At 41.5% G+C, this 21,284-nt stretch overlaps 1 protein-coding gene across 1 annotated transcript in view; it reads right to left on the reverse strand.

The window, feature by feature from the left end:
- Positions 1-21,284, reverse strand: part of sorcs2 (sortilin-related VPS10 domain containing receptor 2) — a 582,832-nt gene that overhangs the window by 161,071 nt on the left and 400,477 nt on the right. The window contains 1 exon segment of the mRNA XM_030431509.1: positions 15,117-15,190. Coding sequence (XP_030287369.1) covers positions 15,117-15,190 — 74 coding nt within the window.

Genomic DNA, 21,284 nt, shown 5'->3' on the forward strand with positions numbered 1-21,284 from the left:
AGAATTAACTCTTTGAAACCACCTGCACTGATGTGCTTGCTTTTAGAACCACAATCTTATATAAAGCCTGCAGAAACACCTGTAAAAACAAATCAAATGAATGGGATCACAGGAGGACAGCACAGTGATGTTGATAGGTTTTCATGTAGTGAGTCCCCGGGACCCACAAGTGGTGAGTTGAGTGGGTCCCTGGGAAATTCAATGGGTCCTGACTCCCCAGTTAAGAAAATGTATTTCTTTCTTATATTATTCTATTTCTTAAATTTTATTGAGTGTTAAACTCCTTCGATGGTGGTATGATACGGTTATAATAAACAGATATATTCATGTATGTTCAAAATGTATCTGAAATTAAACAAATTAAATTCCAAATCTGAAAAGTTTATTGTACAACAACTGTCACTGTGGCATGACATATGACAGTAACAAAATGGCGGCTGGCCTTCAATGTAGTTTTCATCACCACCATCGGATTACGTTTTATTTATTTCATTTCAGCATGTCCCCTAAATATTAAAATATAATCGACACAAATGAGCACAGCATCGAGCAGTGGAAATGTCGGTTTATTTACTATGAAGTTTGTATTTTTAATTGTTGAAATCAGAGGTGTAGCAAGCTTTTCAAAAGTGCGGGGGATGGATATGGTGGTGATGGTGGTGGTGGTGTTTTTTTAAAACAATTTTGGGTCGGGGAGTGATGATAAAAGACACTTAACTATCACATCTGTGTCTATAATAACCACACCCTGACATGTAAATGTGACATCTGTCTTGATTTGTTTAATTATAATATTTATAATATAAGCCCACTGAAACTGTACTTTTTTTTTTACCATTAAATGTTTTTTTATACATTATCATATTTTATAATGTTCTGTCATGGACAATGTCACTTCACTGCTAACAGAAAAGAGAGCTGCTCACTGCCAGTTGCAGCTTCTCATCTTGATCTGCAGTCTTTGTTAATTTCTTGTCATGATTGTTATTATTAGTACTTAGATTATCAAAAATCACAGTTACATGTCAGGATGTGGTTATTATAGACAGATTAAATATTTAACTGTCATATGTCATCACAGTAACAGCGTTACATACATTAGCAGCTGTAAACACATGAACACATTATACAACACATCATGTGGTTTGGTGTCGACCTGTACACTGAACGTATCAGGAGTAATCAACATTTACAATCATCAGAGAACGTTACAGACATTGTTTTTGGTTGCTCTCCGTTTCCAGAGAATTCACAGAGAAGCTGGAGAAGTTTGTGACATTTTCATCCCGGATTTTTGTGAGGAGGGAATTAAACGCCTGTCCCAAATAAACGCCTGGTCTGTTAAGTGATTGAAACAAATACACGCCCGGATATTATTTGGTATTTTACGGTAGATCCCGCCTCATCAGCACGAGCTGAACAATAAATCTAACTTAGCAAGAGAGGCGGGACTTAAGGCAGAACAGCCAATCATCAGCCAGACATTCCCAAAGCCGGTGTCATGTTTGAAGCAGCAACAGGAGAGGGCGGAGGAGAGGAGGCAGCTGCAGCGAGCGCAGACTTAGAGCGACGGTAGAAAGTGATTCCGGCCGCAGTAAGGCGTTTGCGCAAAACTGCAGTAAATCTGCAGAAAAAGTGTGGGTGTTGAACCCTCTCACTGGGAAAACTGTGGGTGTTAACACACACATCCCCCACGGGTGCTTGTTGAAATGAAATCAGCAGTGACGGGCTAGTTGTTTTGGTAGCGGCTCAATTAGCATGTCGCGATACTTTGTACAGGGGATCACGTCTGCGCCGAGTAGATGCGCAGAGGGTTGAAACAGCGCTTGTCCGGTCTGTTAACAACAAGGTTTCTTTTGCCAGTTACTGAGATTAAACACGAGTTGTTTAATGTTCACAATGTATCGTTTTTCATGGGAAAAATGAGGTGCGTCCCTGGGACGCATGGATAGTGAGTTTAGTGCGTCCTTTCAGATTTTAATGCGTCAGGGACGCAGGACGCGTACCTAGCAACATCACTGCAGCAGATGTTGCAGATCCAGATGTTTATTAACAATCATTAAAACTGTAACCAAATGAACCTGCACCGTCCAAGTAACTCTCTATAATTTAGCTAAGTTGGGAACTGGAACCCCCTCAGAGACCAATGTTGTCCCCAGACCACTGGTTGACAATCACTGCTTTACAAAAAACTACATCTGATGCAGCCATTGTCGCGGTTTTGTGTTGACAAACGCAGTCGAGAGCGTGGCTACTTTGGTGGTATCCTTATGGGGAGGGATGACGTATTTCCGCTTTTACGTAGATCCTAGTGGAGAGCGTGCACTGTGATAGGTTTCCTTCTTTGACAAACACAGCTTGTGTCCGATAGTATTTTAGAAAAAATTAAATAAAAAGAAAGAGCAGACCTGAAAGTAACGAGTACTTTTCATCCTTCCTAGAAATTAACTCGAGTAAAAGTAAAAATATTTGTCATGGAAATGTATTCAAGTAAGAGTAATAAGTACCAAAGAAATCTAATACTCAAGTAAACTACAAATCCTCTGGATATGTACTTAAGTACAGTACTCAAGTAAATTTACTCCGTTACTGTCCACCACTGCTCAAAACAAGCTGTATGCTGGAGTGGCTGATCATCACTGAAAGCTGGCAAAACGAGCTATTCTGTTACTTCGTTCTCACTTCCTGGATAAAGTTTTATTCAGCATTGACAAACACACCATTCAAGTGGAACACAATGAAATAAATGAAATTAAAAAGATTAAGTCTTTTTATAACTAACACACTGAATCTTATAAACTACACAGAACAGTAAGTGTACATCGTGCATGGAATACAACTGCATTGCTTTTATTTTGAAGGCAATTTTTTTGTTGCCGCTTTTTTTGTGCGGGCGTATGCAGCTTCTTCTCTGGTTGCAATTCGCAATTAAAAAGAAGTAGAAGAACAACTGCAATGTGTCAGACCCCTGAGTCGGCAAGCCTGCAAATGAGAGACGTTTGCAGGCATGGATGTTAATGAGCTGTTATCCCTCAAAAATGCCAGCTCATGTGACAAAAAGAAAGGTTGATACAGAGTGCGGAGTTTTTAACCAAACATGGACTTCTAAGTATTTATTTACTGAAGTCAAAAGGTAAAGTTCACTGAAGTGAACCCAGAACTGAAATTGGTGTTTTTGCATTGCATTATAGAGCAGCATGTGTTGTGTAAGTCAGTGCTAAAACTGAACCATGTTATTGATGTTATGACTAAAACAGTTAACTTCATCAGGGCAAGAGCATTAAATGACAGGCAGTTTGTGTCACTTTTGGAGGAGCATGAAACTGAAAATGGTGACATAAGCTACCGCACAGCTGTCAGGTGGCTAGGCCTAGAGATGCACCGATCGATCGGCAACCGATCGCAATCGGCCGATAATGCCCCTATTGGTTTTGATCGGAGTTCTCAAAATAGATCACATCAGGCCGATCAGATGACGTTTAAGTATAAAGACAGTGCATTAACTGCATGCAGGGAGGGAATTTCATAGCCGCCGTTGCCCCGCGCCACAGTGGCCTCTGTGCACCTGGCCCGGTCAGCGTAGCAAGCTTGCCCTGAATTACAGCCACCTGAGTGCACAGTAGTCACTCACAGTAACTTCATTGAGTCTGCGGTTTGCGCAGGTGGAGTCTCATCATCACGATGATCTCACGTGAAAGCCTCTCACACAGCAGCAGCAACGTCTCAAAACAGAAGAACGAAACTTACAGCACAGCGAGCGAGCGCAGCATAACGATGATACGTAACTGACCTATGTGGACTGATTTAGTCCGGTAAAGTTGGAAATATATTCACATATTCGAACTTCCCGGATCAATAACTCATAAGTGAAACCTTGTTAAAACACAAACGACGGCTCTTTCCTACCGTACTACGATAGACAACGAGCTACAACCGTATTTTCATCAAAACGAGCGTCTGGACATTAACTCTGGTCTGTATGGTCAGCCGTCTGTGAGACGAGGGCGCAGGGACCGTCTACAAAGTGCAACACCGAAAAGAGAAACTACAAAAAAATTCAATAACTTCCCTTTTATTCAGAGTGTAGTGTCACCAAAATCACTCCACACATCAATGGTCTCCTGCTGGTTATTCTACAATTTTTTGTTTGGAAAAAATGTGCTTTGCCATAATTTTGGGGAATTTCTATTGGGAGAAATATTCAATAACACTAATATTCAGTGTGGTGTCACAAAAATCACCTCACCCTAACCCTACTTAACAAAAACTACTTTCTAATGTAACTTTAACTTGATTTTGGTATTAAAAAATGTTTTAATACACAATCCATGTCTTATTATAAATTAGGATGTTATGGTATCAGTCTGAAAGGTAAATCAACACATTTTACTCAGTGGCCTTTGTGCCCTGTCATGTGGCCTTGGTACCCCTAAAAAAAAGTGAAGGCCAAATGGACTTGCCCCTAAAATGACAAAATTCCCACCCTGACTGCATGCATTCCCACTAATAAGCAACAGTTACTCTATGTAAGCTGAGTCCAAGTTGTCTCTAAGAGAGTCTCTAGAGTGTGAAATATTGTACATTGCCTCAGCCTGCAATAAAACGGTGGTCAATTCATGATACTTTCTCATCTCGTAATTTTTATACTTAATAATACAATGTCAATGTTGTGTAAAAAGAATCATTAATTAAATATATGAAAGTTACACAAGACAACAATATAGAAAAATGTATGGATTTGACGCTGTGATCGGTGATCGGCAATATCGGGATCGGCAGATACTGCTATTGGTGATCGGTGATCGGTGATCGGCCCCAAAAATCCTGATCGGTGCATCTCTAGCTAGGCCTGGGCAAGATGCTTGAAAGAGTATGAAAGGCAAAGACATCCGAGAGCTCTCAGATGTAAACTGGATGGCTGATCTTGCATTTGCTGTTGATGTGACTGCACTAATGAATGAGCTAAACACCAAACTGCGAGGCAAGGGCCTGTTTGCACATGAAATGCACAGCCTGGTGAAGGCTTTCATGAGAAAGTTACAGTTTCTCTCAAGCCAATTTGAGGGTAACACGATCACCCACATGCAAACCCTGAAAGAAGCCACATCATCAACTGATCACCTCAGCAGGTACTCATCCATGTTAGTGGCACTGCATGGCAATTTCAAGACTTCAAAACAGTTGAGGGTGAAATGCACATGATTTCTTCTCCCTTCACTTGCAGTGTGGACAATGCAATAGTGATGTTCAGCTCCAACTCGTTGACCTGCAGTCAGATACAGTGCTGTCAGAACACTTTAAGTCAGTATCACTGCTGGATTTCTATTCTCCTCTTAAATAGGAGAACTTTCCACACATGAGGAGGCATGCTCAGAAGAGGTTGTTTCTCTTTGGATTGGCCTACATATGTACACAAACATTTTCACTCATGAAGTTTAACAAATCCAGCAGTGGCGTGCACAGACTTTTTGAAGGGCAGGGGCGAAAAGAAAAAAAAGGGCACATACAGCACGTTCTCACCACTGAAGAGGGCACTAACTTCTGTGTGTTGCCGAGGGCACTTTAGACATGTTTATATGTTATACAAATGGCACATTATATAGCCTTAAAACAGACTAACTAGACAGACTACTCAAGTTAATTTGTAGTTAGGATCAGCATCCACGAGAACTGTGTAGATTCAACATTGGACTGTGAAGAACACACAGAGACATGGATGTATCAAGGAAATAAAACCCTGGAGGGTCTGGGGGTCCTCCCCCAGAACATTTTCAATTAAGTAGATGCCATTTCCTGTATTCTAGCGCATTTAACACCAAATTAGCACCAGAGAATCCAAACTGGTTCTGTGAGATATAGTTCTGGCTCAATACAGATAAAAAAAAAAAAAAAAAAACTTCTGGAGTTTAGTGTGTTTTCTTCACCCAATAGGGCTCTGTGATAAAAACACAGGGAACAATACACATTTAAAATATTTATTTGACACCTCAAAAGAAACAAACTATGATGTAGCATGGACATACAGTGGCTTGCAAAAGTATTCACCCCACATTTTGTCATGTTACAACCACAAATGTAAATGTATTTTAATGGGGTTTTATGTGATAGACCAACACAAAATGGTGCATAACTGTGAAGTAGAAGGAAAATGATACATGGTTTTTAAACATTTTTCAAAAATAAAAAACAGAAAAGTGTGGTGTGCAAAAGTATTCACCCCCCTGAGTCAACACTTTGTAGAACCACCTTTCCCTGCAATGACAGCTGCAAGTCTTTCGGGGTAAGTCTCTACCAGCGATGCACATATAGAGACTGAAATATTTGCTCATTCCTTCTTGCAAAATAGCTCAAGTTTAGTCTGATTGGATGGAGAGTGTCTTTGAACAGCAATTTTCAAGTCTTGCCAGAGATTCTCACTTGGATTTAGGTCTGGACTTTGACTAGACCATTCTAACACATGAATATTCTTTGATCTAAACCATTCCATTGTAGCTCTGGCTGTATGTTTAGGCTCGTTGTCCTGTTGGAAGGTGAACCTCCGCCCCAGTCTCAAGTCTTTTGCAGACTCTAACAGGTTTTCTTCCAAGATTGTCCTGTATTTGGCTCTATCCATCTTCCCATCCAATGGATTGAACAGTGCTCTGTGAGATGTTCAAAGCTTAGGATATTTTTCCATATCCTAACCATGCTTTATTAAACTTCTCCACAACTTTATCCCTGACCTCTCTGGTTGGGCTTGATGATGCTGTTTGTTCAACAATGTTCTCTAGCAAACCTCTGAGGCCTTCACAGATCAGCTGTATTTACACTGAGATTAGATTACACGCAGGTGGACTCCATTTACTAAATTGGGTGACTTCTGAAGGCAATTGGTTGCACTGGATTTTATTTAAGTGTATCAGAGTAAAGTGGGGTGAATACTTTTGCACACCACACTTTTCAGTTTTCTATTTTTAAAAATGTTTGAAAACCTTGTATCATTTTCCTTCCACTTCACAATTATGCACCACTTTGTGTTGGTCTATCACCTGAAATCTCATTAATATACGATTAAGTTTGTGGTTGTAACGTGACAAAATGTAGAAAAGTTCAAGGGGGGTGAATACTTTTGCAAGCCACTGTATATGTTTCCAACTGAGCTGTGCACTTAAAAAGGCATTTTAAAGAAAAGCATTTTTAAAAATTAAAATAGAATAACAAAGCTTTAAAAAGCTATTCCCGCAAGACTTAGCTAGGCTAGCTCCTCAGCATAGGCTTAAACATGTGATAGGCATCTCTACCTAATAATAGCACTTCCAGGCTACATACACTAGTATTTAGTAATGCAACATTGGTAACTTAATACACAGCTTGCTGTATTAGCTACTACCTCACACAGCAGTAGGATGCCGGGTTGCACCTCAGTCAGTATTAAGTCCCCACTGACATGTGACCATTTGAGAGAGAGTGTGTCTAAAACTGAATACTTCAATGGATGGAATGGACTTATTTTAACAACGGGAATGTGTTCTTAAAACTGAAGTTACCATCTATGTAGCTGCTATCAATTTATTCCATAATATACTAAATACAATGAATCTAACTGACCTAGCCTAAATTGTAAATTGAAAATAAAATCTAGAAAGTTTATTAGCCCATCGGCCGTTTGCAAAAAGGAAATAAAATAAAAAAAAACATTTTAAAAAAACAGAAAATATGTGCTAATGGCCATACAAAGTGTATTGAACATAAACAGGGTTTAACTTGTTGAGACCATAAAATGACTCTGGGAAAGCTTGCATGCCTTAATTGGAATCAATATTCTCCATCCAATGGCAGCGCAATGGCAGAGAGCACTTGTGTTTTACCAACCACGAGGGCACTTAAGCACGCGTTCATACCACCCAAGACTAGAGGGCAGGTTATCATGTTTTGCCAACCGGGAGTGCGCTTAAACTTGTTTTAACCACCCAAGAGAGCAATTAAGTGTTTTAATTTCACCTAAGAGGACAGTTTAGTGTGTTTTGCCAATGAGGAGGGCACTTAAAGACGCCCTTTTGCCACCCAAGTGGACAGTTTATCATGATTTAACCAGCCAAGAGGGCAGTTTAGTGTTTGTTTCACCCAAGAGGGCAGTTTAGTGTGTTTTGCCAACCAGGAGGGCACTTTAACACGTGTTTTTGCCTCCCAAGAGGGCACTTTAGCATGCGTTTTTTTGCATCCCAAGAGGGCACTTTAGCATGCGTTTTTTTGCATCCCAAGAGGGCACTTTAGCATGTGTTTTTGCCTCCCAAGAAGGCACTTTAGCAAATGTTTTCTCCTCCCAAGAGGGCACTTTAGCACACATTTTTGCCTCCCAAGAGGGCACATTAGCACGCGTTTTTGCCACCCAAGAGGGCAGTTGGATTTTTCCAACCAGGTGGGACCTTTAGCAAGTGTTTTTTTCCTCCCAAGAGGGCACATTAGCACGCGTTTTTGCCTCCCAAGAGGGCAGTTGTATTTTGCCAACCAGGTGGGACCTTTAGTACGCATTTTTGCCTCCCAAGAGGGCACTTTAGCACACGTTTTTGCCTCCCAAGAGGGCAGTTTATCATGTTTTAACCAGCCAAGGGGGCAGTTTAGTGTGTTTTTTCCACCCAAGAGGGCAGTTTAGCACCAGTTGGCTACCAAGAGGGCACTTTAGCGCGCATTTTTTAACAACTGGGCCACAAGCCTGCCCCCCCCGTGCACATCACTGAAATCCAGATACAGATCTTCTCTCACTGATGATCACCTGTCAGCTGTCCTTCGCATATCCACCTCAGACATTAAACCTGAATTCAGTGCACTTGTTCAAGCCCAGCACAGACTAGATTTCTCTCACCGAACAAGAAAAAAGAAATGAAAAACAGCAAATTAGGTAGTAAGATTACAAACAAAAAGATAACACTTTGTATAAAGTTAATGTAATGCTGTTCTTTGAAAAATGGCAAAACATGCACATTTTGTTCACAATTGCATTTGTGGATGTTGATTAAATAGTGACATAATTGCATTTTATGCTTCACTTTTTCATGTCCGAATCATAACATTTACTCTTACCAGTCGCAGCTTATCAAAGACCTTACAATTTAATGCTTTTTATAAGGAGATAAAATTCATGTTGAGCAGAATTGAGTTTAGCCTATTGGTCCGGCCCTCCACAGCTGTCCCCTTGGGAAAATTAATTAACCACCCCTGCTGTAACTGGACATGTTAACTCTATTGAAATGAATATTTTACCAAAATGTTCTTACCTCTTTCAATGTCTACCAGTCTACTTAACAAAAGCATTCTTCCATAAACTAGATAGTTTGATATCAGAGTTCCTATGGCAGGGATGGGCTCCAAGACTTTGCAAAGCTTACTTAGAAAGACCAAAGTGTCATGGTGGTCTTCTTTACCTAACTTCCAAAACTATTACTGGGCTACTAATCTGCATGTGATGCACTACTGGCTGCACGCCACTGATCCAAAACACACTGCTGCCTGGTTTGGTATTGAAGCAGCCTCCTGTAAACCTTACTCTCTTACGGCACTCTTATACTCTCCAGGAAACTCTCCTACTGTACGATACACAAAGAACATAGTAGTTAGGTCTACTCTCAAAATCTGGAGGCAATTTAAACATAATTTTGGCATTCTTCCTTCCTTGCTTCATGCCCCTATTGAACGAAACCATTCATTGCCTCCATCGTTGATGGGCAAGGCTTTCTCTGCATGGGTGCAAGCAGGTATCACTTTGTTCAGTGATATGTACATAGAAGGGACCTTTGCCTCGTTTCAGCAGCTGACAGCTAAATCTTTCTTGAAAAAAAGTAATTTTTTCCAATATTTAAAGATCCGCAACTTTGTTCAAGCTGAAATTCCTAATTTTCCCTCAAATCCACTAGATACACATCCATCCATCCATCCATCTTCTTCCGCTTATCCGAGGCCGGGTCGCAGGGGCGGCTGTCTGAGCAGGGACACCCAGACTTCCCTCTACCCGTACACTTCCTCCAGCTCTTCCGGGAGGATCCCAAGGCGTTCCCAGGCCAGCCGAGTGACATAGTCACTCCTGGGTCTTCCCTGGAGAGGCGTCCAGCGGGCATCCGATGTCCGAGCCACCTCAACTGGCTCCTCTCGATGTGGAGGAGCAGCGGCTCTACTCCAAGCTCCTCCCGGTTGACAGAGCTCCTCACCCTATCGCTAAGGGAGCGCCCTGCCACCCTGTGGAGGAAACTCATTTTGGCCGCTTGTATCCAGGATCTTATTGTTTCGGTCATGACCCAAAGTTCATGACCATAGGTGAGGGTAGGGACGTAGATTGACCGGTAAATCGAGAGCTTCGCATTTCAGCTCAGCTCTCTCTTCACCACGACAGACCGATACAACGACCGCATCACTGCGGCCACTGCACCGATCCGCCTATCAATCTCAAACTCCATCCTTCCCTCACCCATGAACAAGATGCCAAGATACTTAAACTCCTCCACTTGAGGCAGGAACTCCAACCTCCACCTTTTTCCGGTCGAGAACCATGGCCATTCACACTCAGCTGCAAATCGCCCCAGGACATGTTGGAGGTCCTGGCTCGAAGGAGCCAACAAGACAACATCATCCGCGAAAAGCAGAGATGAAATCCAGTGGCTCCCGAAACAGACCCCCTCCGGCCCCTGGCTGCGCCTAGAAATTCTGTCCATGAAAATAATGAACAGAACCGGTGACAAAGGGCAGCCCTGCCGGAGTTTGAACCCTTGAACACACTGCAGAGGGTATAGAGCTGGTCCAGTGTTCCACGGCCAGGACGAAAACCGCATTGTTCCTCCTGAATCCGAGGTTCGACTATTGGCCAAATTCTCCTCTCCAGTACCCTGGAATAGACTAAATGATCCTAGGAGCTATGTTGTCCGGGGCTTAATGCCCCTGGTAGGGTCTCCCAAGGCAAACAGGTCCTAACTGACGGGTCAGACAAGAGCGGTTCCAAAGCCCCCTATAAAAGAGTTCAGAGCGAGGAAGCGTACGTCGCCCGGAATGGCGTCACCAGGGCCCCACCCTGGAGCCAGGGCTGGGATTGGAGCTTGCAGGCGAGCACCTGGTAGCCGGGTCTATGCCTACGGGACCCAACCGGGCGCAGCCAGAATGAGCGCCATTGGCAGCAGGAGGGTTCTGGAGGGGCCAGTGCAATGACTCTAGCCATGGGGACATGGAATGTCACCTCACTGGGGAGGGGAAGAGCCTGAGCTAATGCGGTAGGTTAAGCACTACTGGCTAGAGATAGTTGGTCTCACCTCCACGCACAGTCTGGGCTCTGGAACCCAATTCCTTGAGAGAGGCTGGACTCTCCTCTAATCTAGAGTTGCCCGCGATGAGAGGCGGTGAGCTGTGTGAGCTTGCTCACAGCTCCCCAGCTCAGCCGCTATGCGTTGGAGTTTTGGGTTAGGGTGGTAGTGGTGGGGTAGTGGTGTTCTGTTGTTGGACTTCTATGCTAGTCACAGTTTTGTCCAAACACCATGTTCAAGCATAAGGGTGTCCATCAGTGTATGTGGCACCAGGACACCCTAGGCCGGAGGTCAATGATCGGCTTTGTGGTTGTTTCATCTGATCACACTTGGGTGAAGAGAGGGGCTGAGCTGTCAACTGATCATCACCTGATAGTGAGTTGGATCCACTGGCAGGGGAGGAAGCTGGACAGACTTGGTAGACCCAAACACATTGTGAGGGTCTGTTGGGAACGTCTGGCGGAACCCTCTGTCGGGGAGGTCTTCAACTCCCACGTCCAGGAGAGCCTTGACCAGATCCCGAGGGAGGCTGGGGACATTGAGTCCGAATGGACCATGTTCTCCACTTCCATTGTTGATGCGGCTATTCGAAGCTGTGGCCGTAAGATCTCCGGTGCCTGTCATGGCGGGAATCCCCGAACCCAGTGGTGGACTCCGGAAGTAAGGGATGCTGTCAAGCTGAAGAAGGAGTCCTATCGAGCCTGGTTGGCTTGGGGGACCCCTGAGGCAGCTGATGGGTACTGGCAGGCCAAGCGTGTGGCAGCCCGGGCGGTTGCACATATATGTGTGTGTATATGTATATATATATATATATATATGTGTGTGTATATATATATATATATATATATATATATATATATATATATATATATATATATATATATATGTATATATATATATATATATATATATATATATATATATTATATATCTATTATCTATATATATTGTATATATATATATCTATATATATATGTAATATATGTATGTCTATATATCTCTCTATTCTCATCTCCTATATATCTGTGTCTATATATTATCTTCTATATCTTCTATTGTGTTCTATCTTGTATCTTTTTATATGTTATCTATGTTCTAGATCTATATATCTATACTATATGTATGTATATATATATATATATATATGTGTATAAATATATATGTATATATATATATGTATCAATCACATCTGGAGGCTTTGATCTACATCCTTACTGTAGACGCCTGACGCCGCCTGTGACGCACACCGGGACTTCGAGATTGATAGCTGTGTTTACTGTGTCTCTCTTCTTCTCTGTCTATCTTAGCTGTTTATTCTTCTTCGATTTCTTAGTCTTCTTGGTCATACAAGTTTTGTACCGTAGCTAACGCTAGACTTTGTGTACCTGTACGTATTTTGTTAAATTGAGCCTCTTTTACTGGGTAGTTTGTTGCTGCCCGGTTAGCTTCCTCAAACTAGCTTAGCTCATTGCTTCTCTGCCTTTCACCGCAGTCAACACAGCCTCGATAAACAAGTGTTACGATGGCCTGTGATGACTGTTTTGCAGTTACTGATAGGGTGTCTCTACTAGAGAGACGTGTCCGTGAGCTAGAGCAGCTTCTTTTGGCTAGAAACATGGGCACTGCAGATAGTGTTAGCCCTGGGCCTGATAGCATGCCTGCTAGCCTCAGCACTAGCTCAGTCTCATCGGCAGCTGCTATGGAGTTTGTTCCTGTTCGGTCGCGGCGTGGGAGAGGGCGCAGGAGCAGGTCACCGGTTGCGTGGGGTGGTCAGCAGTCACCCCTCCTGACTGCTAACCAGTTTTCTGTCCTTGCTAGCCCAGTTGCTAGCACGGCTGGCTCGCGTACCTCCCCAGCCTGTGTCATACTTGAGTAAAGATATCTTGTTAAAATATTACTTTGGTAAAAATGAAAGTATCTATTAAATATACTTAAGTATCAAAAATTATTTTCTGGAAATAAACTTGATGTACTTATTTACTGTGAACTAAAACCATAATTCTTAATCAGATTAAGCTAGTGCTCCTCAATACAGGGTTGAAGGTCTACATAGGTTCATATTCAGATATTTAGTCTGATTTTGAGAATGTTACTTTAGACTAATGTAAAGAGGCTCTTTCCCATCCCTCGCTAGCCCTCCCCTCACCTTCTCATTTTTTTTTTAACAGTGCACAGTGTGGATGATTTGTGCGTAGGAGCTGGTTGTATAAATCAAAGGTGTCTTAGTGTGCGAATCAGCTCATTTGCAATCGGAGGTGAAAGGAAACAAACTAACAATGGAATGTCTGCAATGCCTTCCTGACCTTCGTAATATGTGAAAGAGTCTAATCAATTGTATTTAAATGCAGCACATCTGAATTAATCTTCTTGCAATAACACAGATTAGACAGGAAGGAGTAAGAAGAAACAAAGCTGAGAGAAGACGGAGACGTAAACACCTCAAGGAGAAATCAGTGATGGAGGGAAGAAGATAAAGAGGAAGAGACACTTGATCCAAGATAAGATGAAGGCGAGAATGAGGAGCAGAAGCATGGAAAGAAATAGCTCACAAGCTGTGAAATATTACATGCGCAGGGAAATGCTGTAGACCTCCGCCTGCTTTTCCTTGCCACCGAAGCCACTAAACTATCAAGAGATCTGTCCATAAAAAGGTTCTGCTGCTTAAACCTCAAGCACTTACGACTCAAGTTCAGTCAAAATTTCTCATTTTGAAAAAAAAACTAGAGCAGAAGTTTCTTGTAATATGGAAACCATAAAACTGATTTATTAGTATTGGGATGTAAGTGCTGTCGATATAATTGTATTGTTTGAGCAATATTGTGTGAATGACAATGAAAAATGGGATCAGGATGTGGTCGAAAAATTAACTCTGCAGGAGATCAGAGTTATTTTTGACATGCTTGATGACAACATACAGTAGTTCCTGGATTAGGTTTGTGATTTAAATCTAAATCAAGGAATTCATTAAAATTAATCCCACACCATGCTTGTTTTAATATCAATCAGTAATGTTGTTATACCCTACTATTTGTTAGGTCATTTGCTAAGAGGTGGTTGGCAAGTTTTCCCCTAAAATTGTAATTTTAAATATTTATACATCTGTACAGGTTAAACAAGCTGGGTGCTTATTTGTGATTTATTCTGTTTCCAGTCTTGGTTTAACTATAGGCATGATACTGATATTCACCTTCTCATAATTGTTTAACTAGTGAAGTATTGCTTTAACAGGATGATGTTTGTTCTCATCTTTTACATATGTACCTAAGCCATGAAGACCTTTTGCATAACTGACAGACTGCATATGATTTTTACCGATCCATTGCTGTATTTCACTTGTCCCTGTAGTCCCTGTACCCTTTTATCACCATTCACCCAGTTCATATCTTATTCTGACAAAAAAAATGATGACTTATTTTCACTGCCAACTTGCTTGTTACTGTTGTGTGTATGTATAAACAAAGGACTCACTCTGCACATCAGTGGCGGTTCTAGACCAGTTTTAATAGGGGGGCCAGGTTGGGGCCGGCTTTTTTGTAAGGGGGCACACACGACCCAGAAAAAAGGATAAATCCCTCATTCAGACGAAGCACTGTTTACAATTTCAGCAATTTTAATTGGGTAGTAAACTGCTAAGACAATTTATTTCTGCTTTTCCCTTCAGAACAAAATAATTGCAAGAAATCTGTCATTGTGTTATTGATGCAGACTCCCTGTCAGGGGGGCCACAGGGGGGTCCAGACTCAGAGTTACGGGGGCACTGGCCCCTGTTGGCCCCCCCCCTAGAACCGACCCTGCTGCACATTAAGTCTTGAAGTCCTAATTCATCCAATAAAGAGAAAATAAAGTTTAACTGACCAGTAGACTCTATCCTTGGTCACCCGCTCCTGAAGCAAAGTCCACTTCCGGCCCAGGTCTGTGGAAGCAAAGAGCTGGCCACAAAAAAACAGAGAGAAGGCCAAAGTTAGACAGCACACACACACACACACACTTAATTATAAAGCCTAAGCTGAGTCCTATTACCAGTTGTATCCTTCATGGTTGACCAAGTTAAGACTGCGCTCAATTAATTATTAATTATAGATGTAAGCAGCTTGGTGCGCAAGTGTGTTTGTGTGTGTGTGAATGTGTTTAATATTTTATGAGTAGTGTGTTTGCGGTATTGTGTGTTGCCAAAGTTTGTATATTATTGATCGCAACCCATAATTAAACTCTATTGATTCTGACCCACAAGGTATCCTTGATGCCAAAAAAGCAGGCAGAGAAAAGCAAATTGCAAACTTCCTCTACCAAACAGAAATGCAAACAAATAGAAATTGAGTCTTTGTTGTCAAGGCTGTACATAATGCTCATAACAACTAGGGTCATCATATAAATATGAGTTATCAATGACCAAACTCTCAATCTAACTCCTATATTGCACATTTCTATGGCTGTCTTCACACACCTTTTTAATTTACATGTGTGTGTCCTCCCACCCTCCTCTAGCTAAACAATTTTTTTGTTCTGTGTGAATGGATTCCTCACTTCCATCTGCAGCCTGCCCATATGGAACTGGAGTCTGGGGTATAATTAACTGTTTCTGACTACTTTTGAATTTACCATTATATTTTACCTCAAAAACTATTTACCGTGCCTTGTTTGGTGTCATTATTTTCCAGCACAACCTCACATGTGTGATTGCACAGTTAATTCTTTCATTTTGACATACTGTATTAACACAGTGGACCTAAAATCACACAAAAACATAAAATCCGAGTAGGAAAAAGTTAGTTTTTTTACTGTGAAAACCACTAATATGTGTAACGAACCAATTTTATAACTTAGAATGCAAATACAAATTATTGTTTGCTCAATTTGTGCATACTTCGAAATTTACAAAGTCATTTGTAACTATTTATATTTAAATGCAGGTCTCCCACAGGCTCCTTCCTGCCTGCTCTACATTCAGCAGTCTCCTCATTGTTTTGACTCACAAAACAAAAAAAAAGGGCTACACTACACTACACACTAAACACACTACACTAAACACTATATAACACACTAACTATACACTCCAAACACGCTATGTCACAAATCTCTCAACTCTCAAAACTTGCTATCTCTATCGCTCTCTATCACCGTCACTGTCACTGTCACTCTTTCGCTGCCGTCCCTCCCACAACTTCCTGTTCCTCAGCAACCAAATCACGTGTTTTGCCATAGAATTTTGTGATTTGTTGGTGTGGTGCCTTTTTCCACCAATAGGAAAGTGTTATTTTGCTTGCAAATACTTCCTGCTTGCAGACACTTTTTGAGAAAAGCCCATTTTTATCGTGTCTTCCTGCACCAAATGCACAGCAAACATGACGGCAATGTTTGCGAAAAAACGTGGCAGACATTATTAATTCTAAGTCCGGTGTTGCTTGGCCTATCAACACAATTTAAAAACTTGTACTTAGTTTAAAGGCCGCACCAATACATAACGTCGGAACTGAGACTTACTGAGACTCCGTCTCGCTGCTACTTCATCTTAAATGAGTCACGTGATTTTATGACGCCGGCGTGAGCATCCACTTCTAAGGGAGATGAATTTCTTGTTTAATTACGTTAAAATTATTAAAGTTGAGGAGGAGTTGAGCTGACTCAAATTTATGAACTATTGGACCTACTGTTTCCTTCGTACAGTTCACTTTTCAATTAGGAGATGTGTGTGTGTGTGTATGTATGTGTGAGTGTTCACATGTTTAGCAAAATGCTGAATGTACTCTCCAAATTAGTGAAGATGTCAATTCCTAAATATTTGAAATGATTTACCAACGGCAACTTAAATTGAGATAGATCCTCTCCATTATCTTCTAGCGGTAAGAGTGCCGATTTTTGCCAGTTTAAGACATATGAAGACATATTCTATGTCACTGTTCACAGCCCAACTTCGAGAGTCACGTCACGTCACATGTTTACGCCTACCTCAGAGGCGGCTTTTGGAAAAGGAGGAATATTACGCCTCCGTTTTAGAAAGACAGACCGGCACATTGCCGTCCTTAACTTGGAACAAATGTGCCGCCTTTTCTATCTAAAAAGGGCTACTGTTGGGCGGGGGTTAATGCAGATGTCTTCAGTGGAGGGGAAGGGTGGCAGATGGGGAGATGCTGTACCGGAGATTGCTGGGGGGAGGGTCCAGCCATTTGGGACTTTGTGGGTGTGTGGGGCTGGGGGTGTCGGAGGGGTGGCAGGAGGTGAGCTAAACCTGTTAAAGAACTGGTTGAACTGGTTTGCTCTATCCAGGCTACCTGATGTCTGCCTGTCTTTCCCCTTCATCCACGTGATGTTCTTCATTCCCGTCCACACATCTCTCACACTGTTCTGTTGGAGTTTAGCCTCCAGCTTCCTCCTGTAGCTGTCCTTACATGTACTCAGCATCACTCTGAGTTTGCGCTGCAATCTCCTCTGCTCCTCTCTGTTGTTGAGAATAATTATATTGCATGTTTAGATAATATCAGAACCAACTTAGGCAAGTGGATGGCAAAACCAATATCATTCGATGGCAGGATCTCAACCATAAAAATGATGGTATTGCCTTTAATCAACTTCCTGAGCTCCATGCTTCCTCTGAACCCCCCAAAGGGATTTTGGGATCATTGTATCATTAAATGTATCATTGGTCATTTGTATTACGTACTATAAAATCATGGTTAGACCCAAATCCCACATCTTGGCGCTCTTTGGAAACAAAGCTAATACATCCATGCAGATTACAGGATCTAATCTTTACAGATATACCTAGCAAACAAGCCAGAACACTTTTTGGTCCCATTATTGAAAATGTTCTGGTAACTTGGAGACTGGTGACCGAGTACACCAATACAAATAATAAATGGCATTTTCACACTCCAATATTTTACAATCATATTTAATTGATAGGTGGTCGACCAGCAGCCTACCCTATATGGTCAAACAATGGGATCCATATACTTGGACAATTATTCAATTCTAATGGTCTCCGCACATTTGAAGATTTGAAGGAACAGTAGTGTCGATTTTCTCGCTTTCTATATTTTCAGCTCCGTGCTGCTATGAAGACTTATGGAGTTCCATGGAACTCAGAGCTGCCTAAACATGACCTGGCGAAACAACTGTACAATACTACCAACACCAGGGGAACTGTATCAGCATTGTATGCCCAAATTTTGCAGGCATCTTATAAACCAATGGCAACTCAAATATTTTGGCAGAAAATGTATGCTCTGATAAACTCTGAAATATCATGGGAAACAGTATGGAATAATATCTTTCGGGCCTCAAAAAAGCCTAATCATCAAACCATACATCTAAAAATTGTTCACAGAGCATATTTTACTCCTAAACTCAGACATACAATGAAGTTGGAATCATCCCCCTTCTGCCAATTATGTACGCAAGGTTGCTTAGGCACCTTTACACATATGTTTTGGGAATGCCCTCGAGTACAGTTGTTTTGGTTACAAGTCACTAAGTCCTTATCTAAAATTCTTAATAAGGAGGTTCCATGCTGTCCTGTACTTTGTTTGCTGAATGATAATTCTCAGTTTCCTATGTCAACACATGAAAAAAGAGTTTGGATTTCTGGCTTAACAGCTGCTAAGAAAATGTTGGTAGTACGGTGGAAACCACCACATGTTCTATCATTAGATCACTGGTGGCACCTCCTGATAGATATTCTACAACTAGAGCTTTCTGTTGCACGGTCTCATGGGGCAAAGGATAAAACACTACAATCGTGGTCAGAAGCTATTATAGTTGTTAAGAATCTTGCCTATGACAGGGTGGGTTAATGGATGGGGGGGATGCAGATAACTCACCAAGGAGGGAAGGATTTTCTTTTGAGTTATGTTTGGTTTTGTTTTGTGTTATGTTGTTCTATCTTTAGTCAATTAGGTGCCAATATGTGATTTTGGCTGTGGAGGACTTTGGGCTGGGGATTGGGAGCTTGGATGAAATAAGAGTATGTGTGGAGGGCCTTGTGGACATGCAGGGATCTGGACTTGAGTGAGAGAGTGTGTGAATGTGTTAGATTTGGGGTGGGGGGTTGGGGGGTTGACTCTTAGACGTTAGAGCAAGTATGGCACCTTTGTTTTCGTTTTGTTTGTTTGTTGTTTTTCTTTTATATATATATATATATATATATATATATATATATATATATATATATATATATATATATATCTATAGACATGCGTGCGTCTGTGTGTGTATATGTATATGTGATTGTGTGTGTGTATATATGTATATTTTTTTTCTTCTGTTTCTTCTTTTTGTGTGTGTGTGCTCTTCTTTTTTGTCGCTGTTGTTTGGATTTATTTTGTTTTTGTTTTGTTTTTTTTAACATACAGTCAATAGTATATTGTTTGCCAAGGGGGAATACACTTGAATGGTCTGTATGTTCTTTTTTTTTCTCTCTTTTCTTTTTTTTCTCTTTATTATACTGATTTACATTTTTTGCTATATGTTGACATGAAAAACGAATAAAAAATTGTTAACAAAAAAAAAAAAAGAATATGGGGGCAAGAATGGGCAAGAATATAGCAGGGGGCTTTTAATTTGAAAGTAGCAGCCGTCCTTAGCTTGCCGACACAACAACAAGCTAACACAACCAAACAGCTACAGAGACCAAGGAGACGCTAGCATGTCCTGGATCTCAGCGGCTGTCCAGTTGTTCATCTTAATGTCCGCGGATGAAATGATGGACTGACTGCTGTGATCAGCTGTTTCTTGGTTTTAAAACTCCCCGGCTGTGGGTCGCACAACAGTGCACGTCATCGACACCTCAGCCTCGGAGAGTACACTTATTTCCGCCTTGCCTGCTATCTAAAAACGAGGCGGAAATGTGCCGGCCTCTGCGTGAGGTCCGCCTCGTTTTTAGATAGCAGGTAAGGCGAAAATAAGTGTACCCTCCGAGGCGTAAAATCGGCGGACCAAAACAGACCCCCTTCAACGTGTGCAGCAAGATGTTGGAAATCTTTCACCAGTCTGTTGTTGCCAGCGTCATTTTCTTTGCTGCTGTGTATTGGGGCAGCAGCATCAGAGCCAGCGACACCAACAGACTTGATAAAATTATCAAGAAGGCTGGCTCTGTACTTGGTCTCAGGTTGGAGGCTTTAGAGACCGTGGTGGAGAGAAGAACACTGAACAAACTGTTATCCATCCTGGACAATGATCAGCACCCTATCCATCACACAGTAGACAGACAGCAGAGCACCTTCTCTCACAGACTGCTCCAGCTCCGCTGTCGAAGGGACAGATATAGGAAATTTTTCCTGCCACATGCCATCACACTGTACAATAACAGCTAAAACTCTGGTCGTAACACAAAGTCTCTACGAACTTTGGTTTTATACACTCTGTTCACCGCACCTTATATTGTATCTTGCACTACAGTTACTCTGCTTATTTATACACTTTTATACATTTTGTTCATTTTTGTATATTTCTTTTTTCTATTGCTATTTCTATTATTGCATTTCTCTGTGTGTAATGCTGCTGCTACAGCTTGGGATCAATAAAGTCTATCTATCTATCTATCTATCTATCTATCTATCTAAGCGAGCCCTATGCCCAAGAGAATGGAGTCCTTGCAGATTTTATTTGGTTAAACTCTTTTACCTCTATTGTCCCCCCAACACACAGGTTTGCCTTCTCTCCTCCTGTCCTTCTCGCTGCATTAGACTACAACCACCACAACCACCGACCAGATTACATACGCCGGAATAATGAGGAATCGTAAATCCCCCATTTTATTGATTGCCTGTGAAATCTTCAAGACAACTGAACATGATCTGTACAGCAAAATAACTTGTCAAATGGGCTGACTTAGTATAATCTGTCACTACATAAATTATTTAGTTAGACTGTTGGTTGATAGGAAAGGTAGGGGAGAGAGGGGGACATGCTGTAAATCTTTAAACTGTTGTCTTTTAGATACAAGAGACTCCACAGCAAGAAGTCACTGGTTATCATGTCCAAACGGTGAAGGTTGCAAAAGACTACAACTACATCCCTGAGCTGCAG

Source organism: Sparus aurata, chromosome 10 (assembly GCF_900880675.1).
Source record: "Sparus aurata chromosome 10, fSpaAur1.1, whole genome shotgun sequence".
Taxonomy (NCBI): domain Eukaryota; kingdom Metazoa; phylum Chordata; class Actinopteri; order Spariformes; family Sparidae; genus Sparus; species Sparus aurata.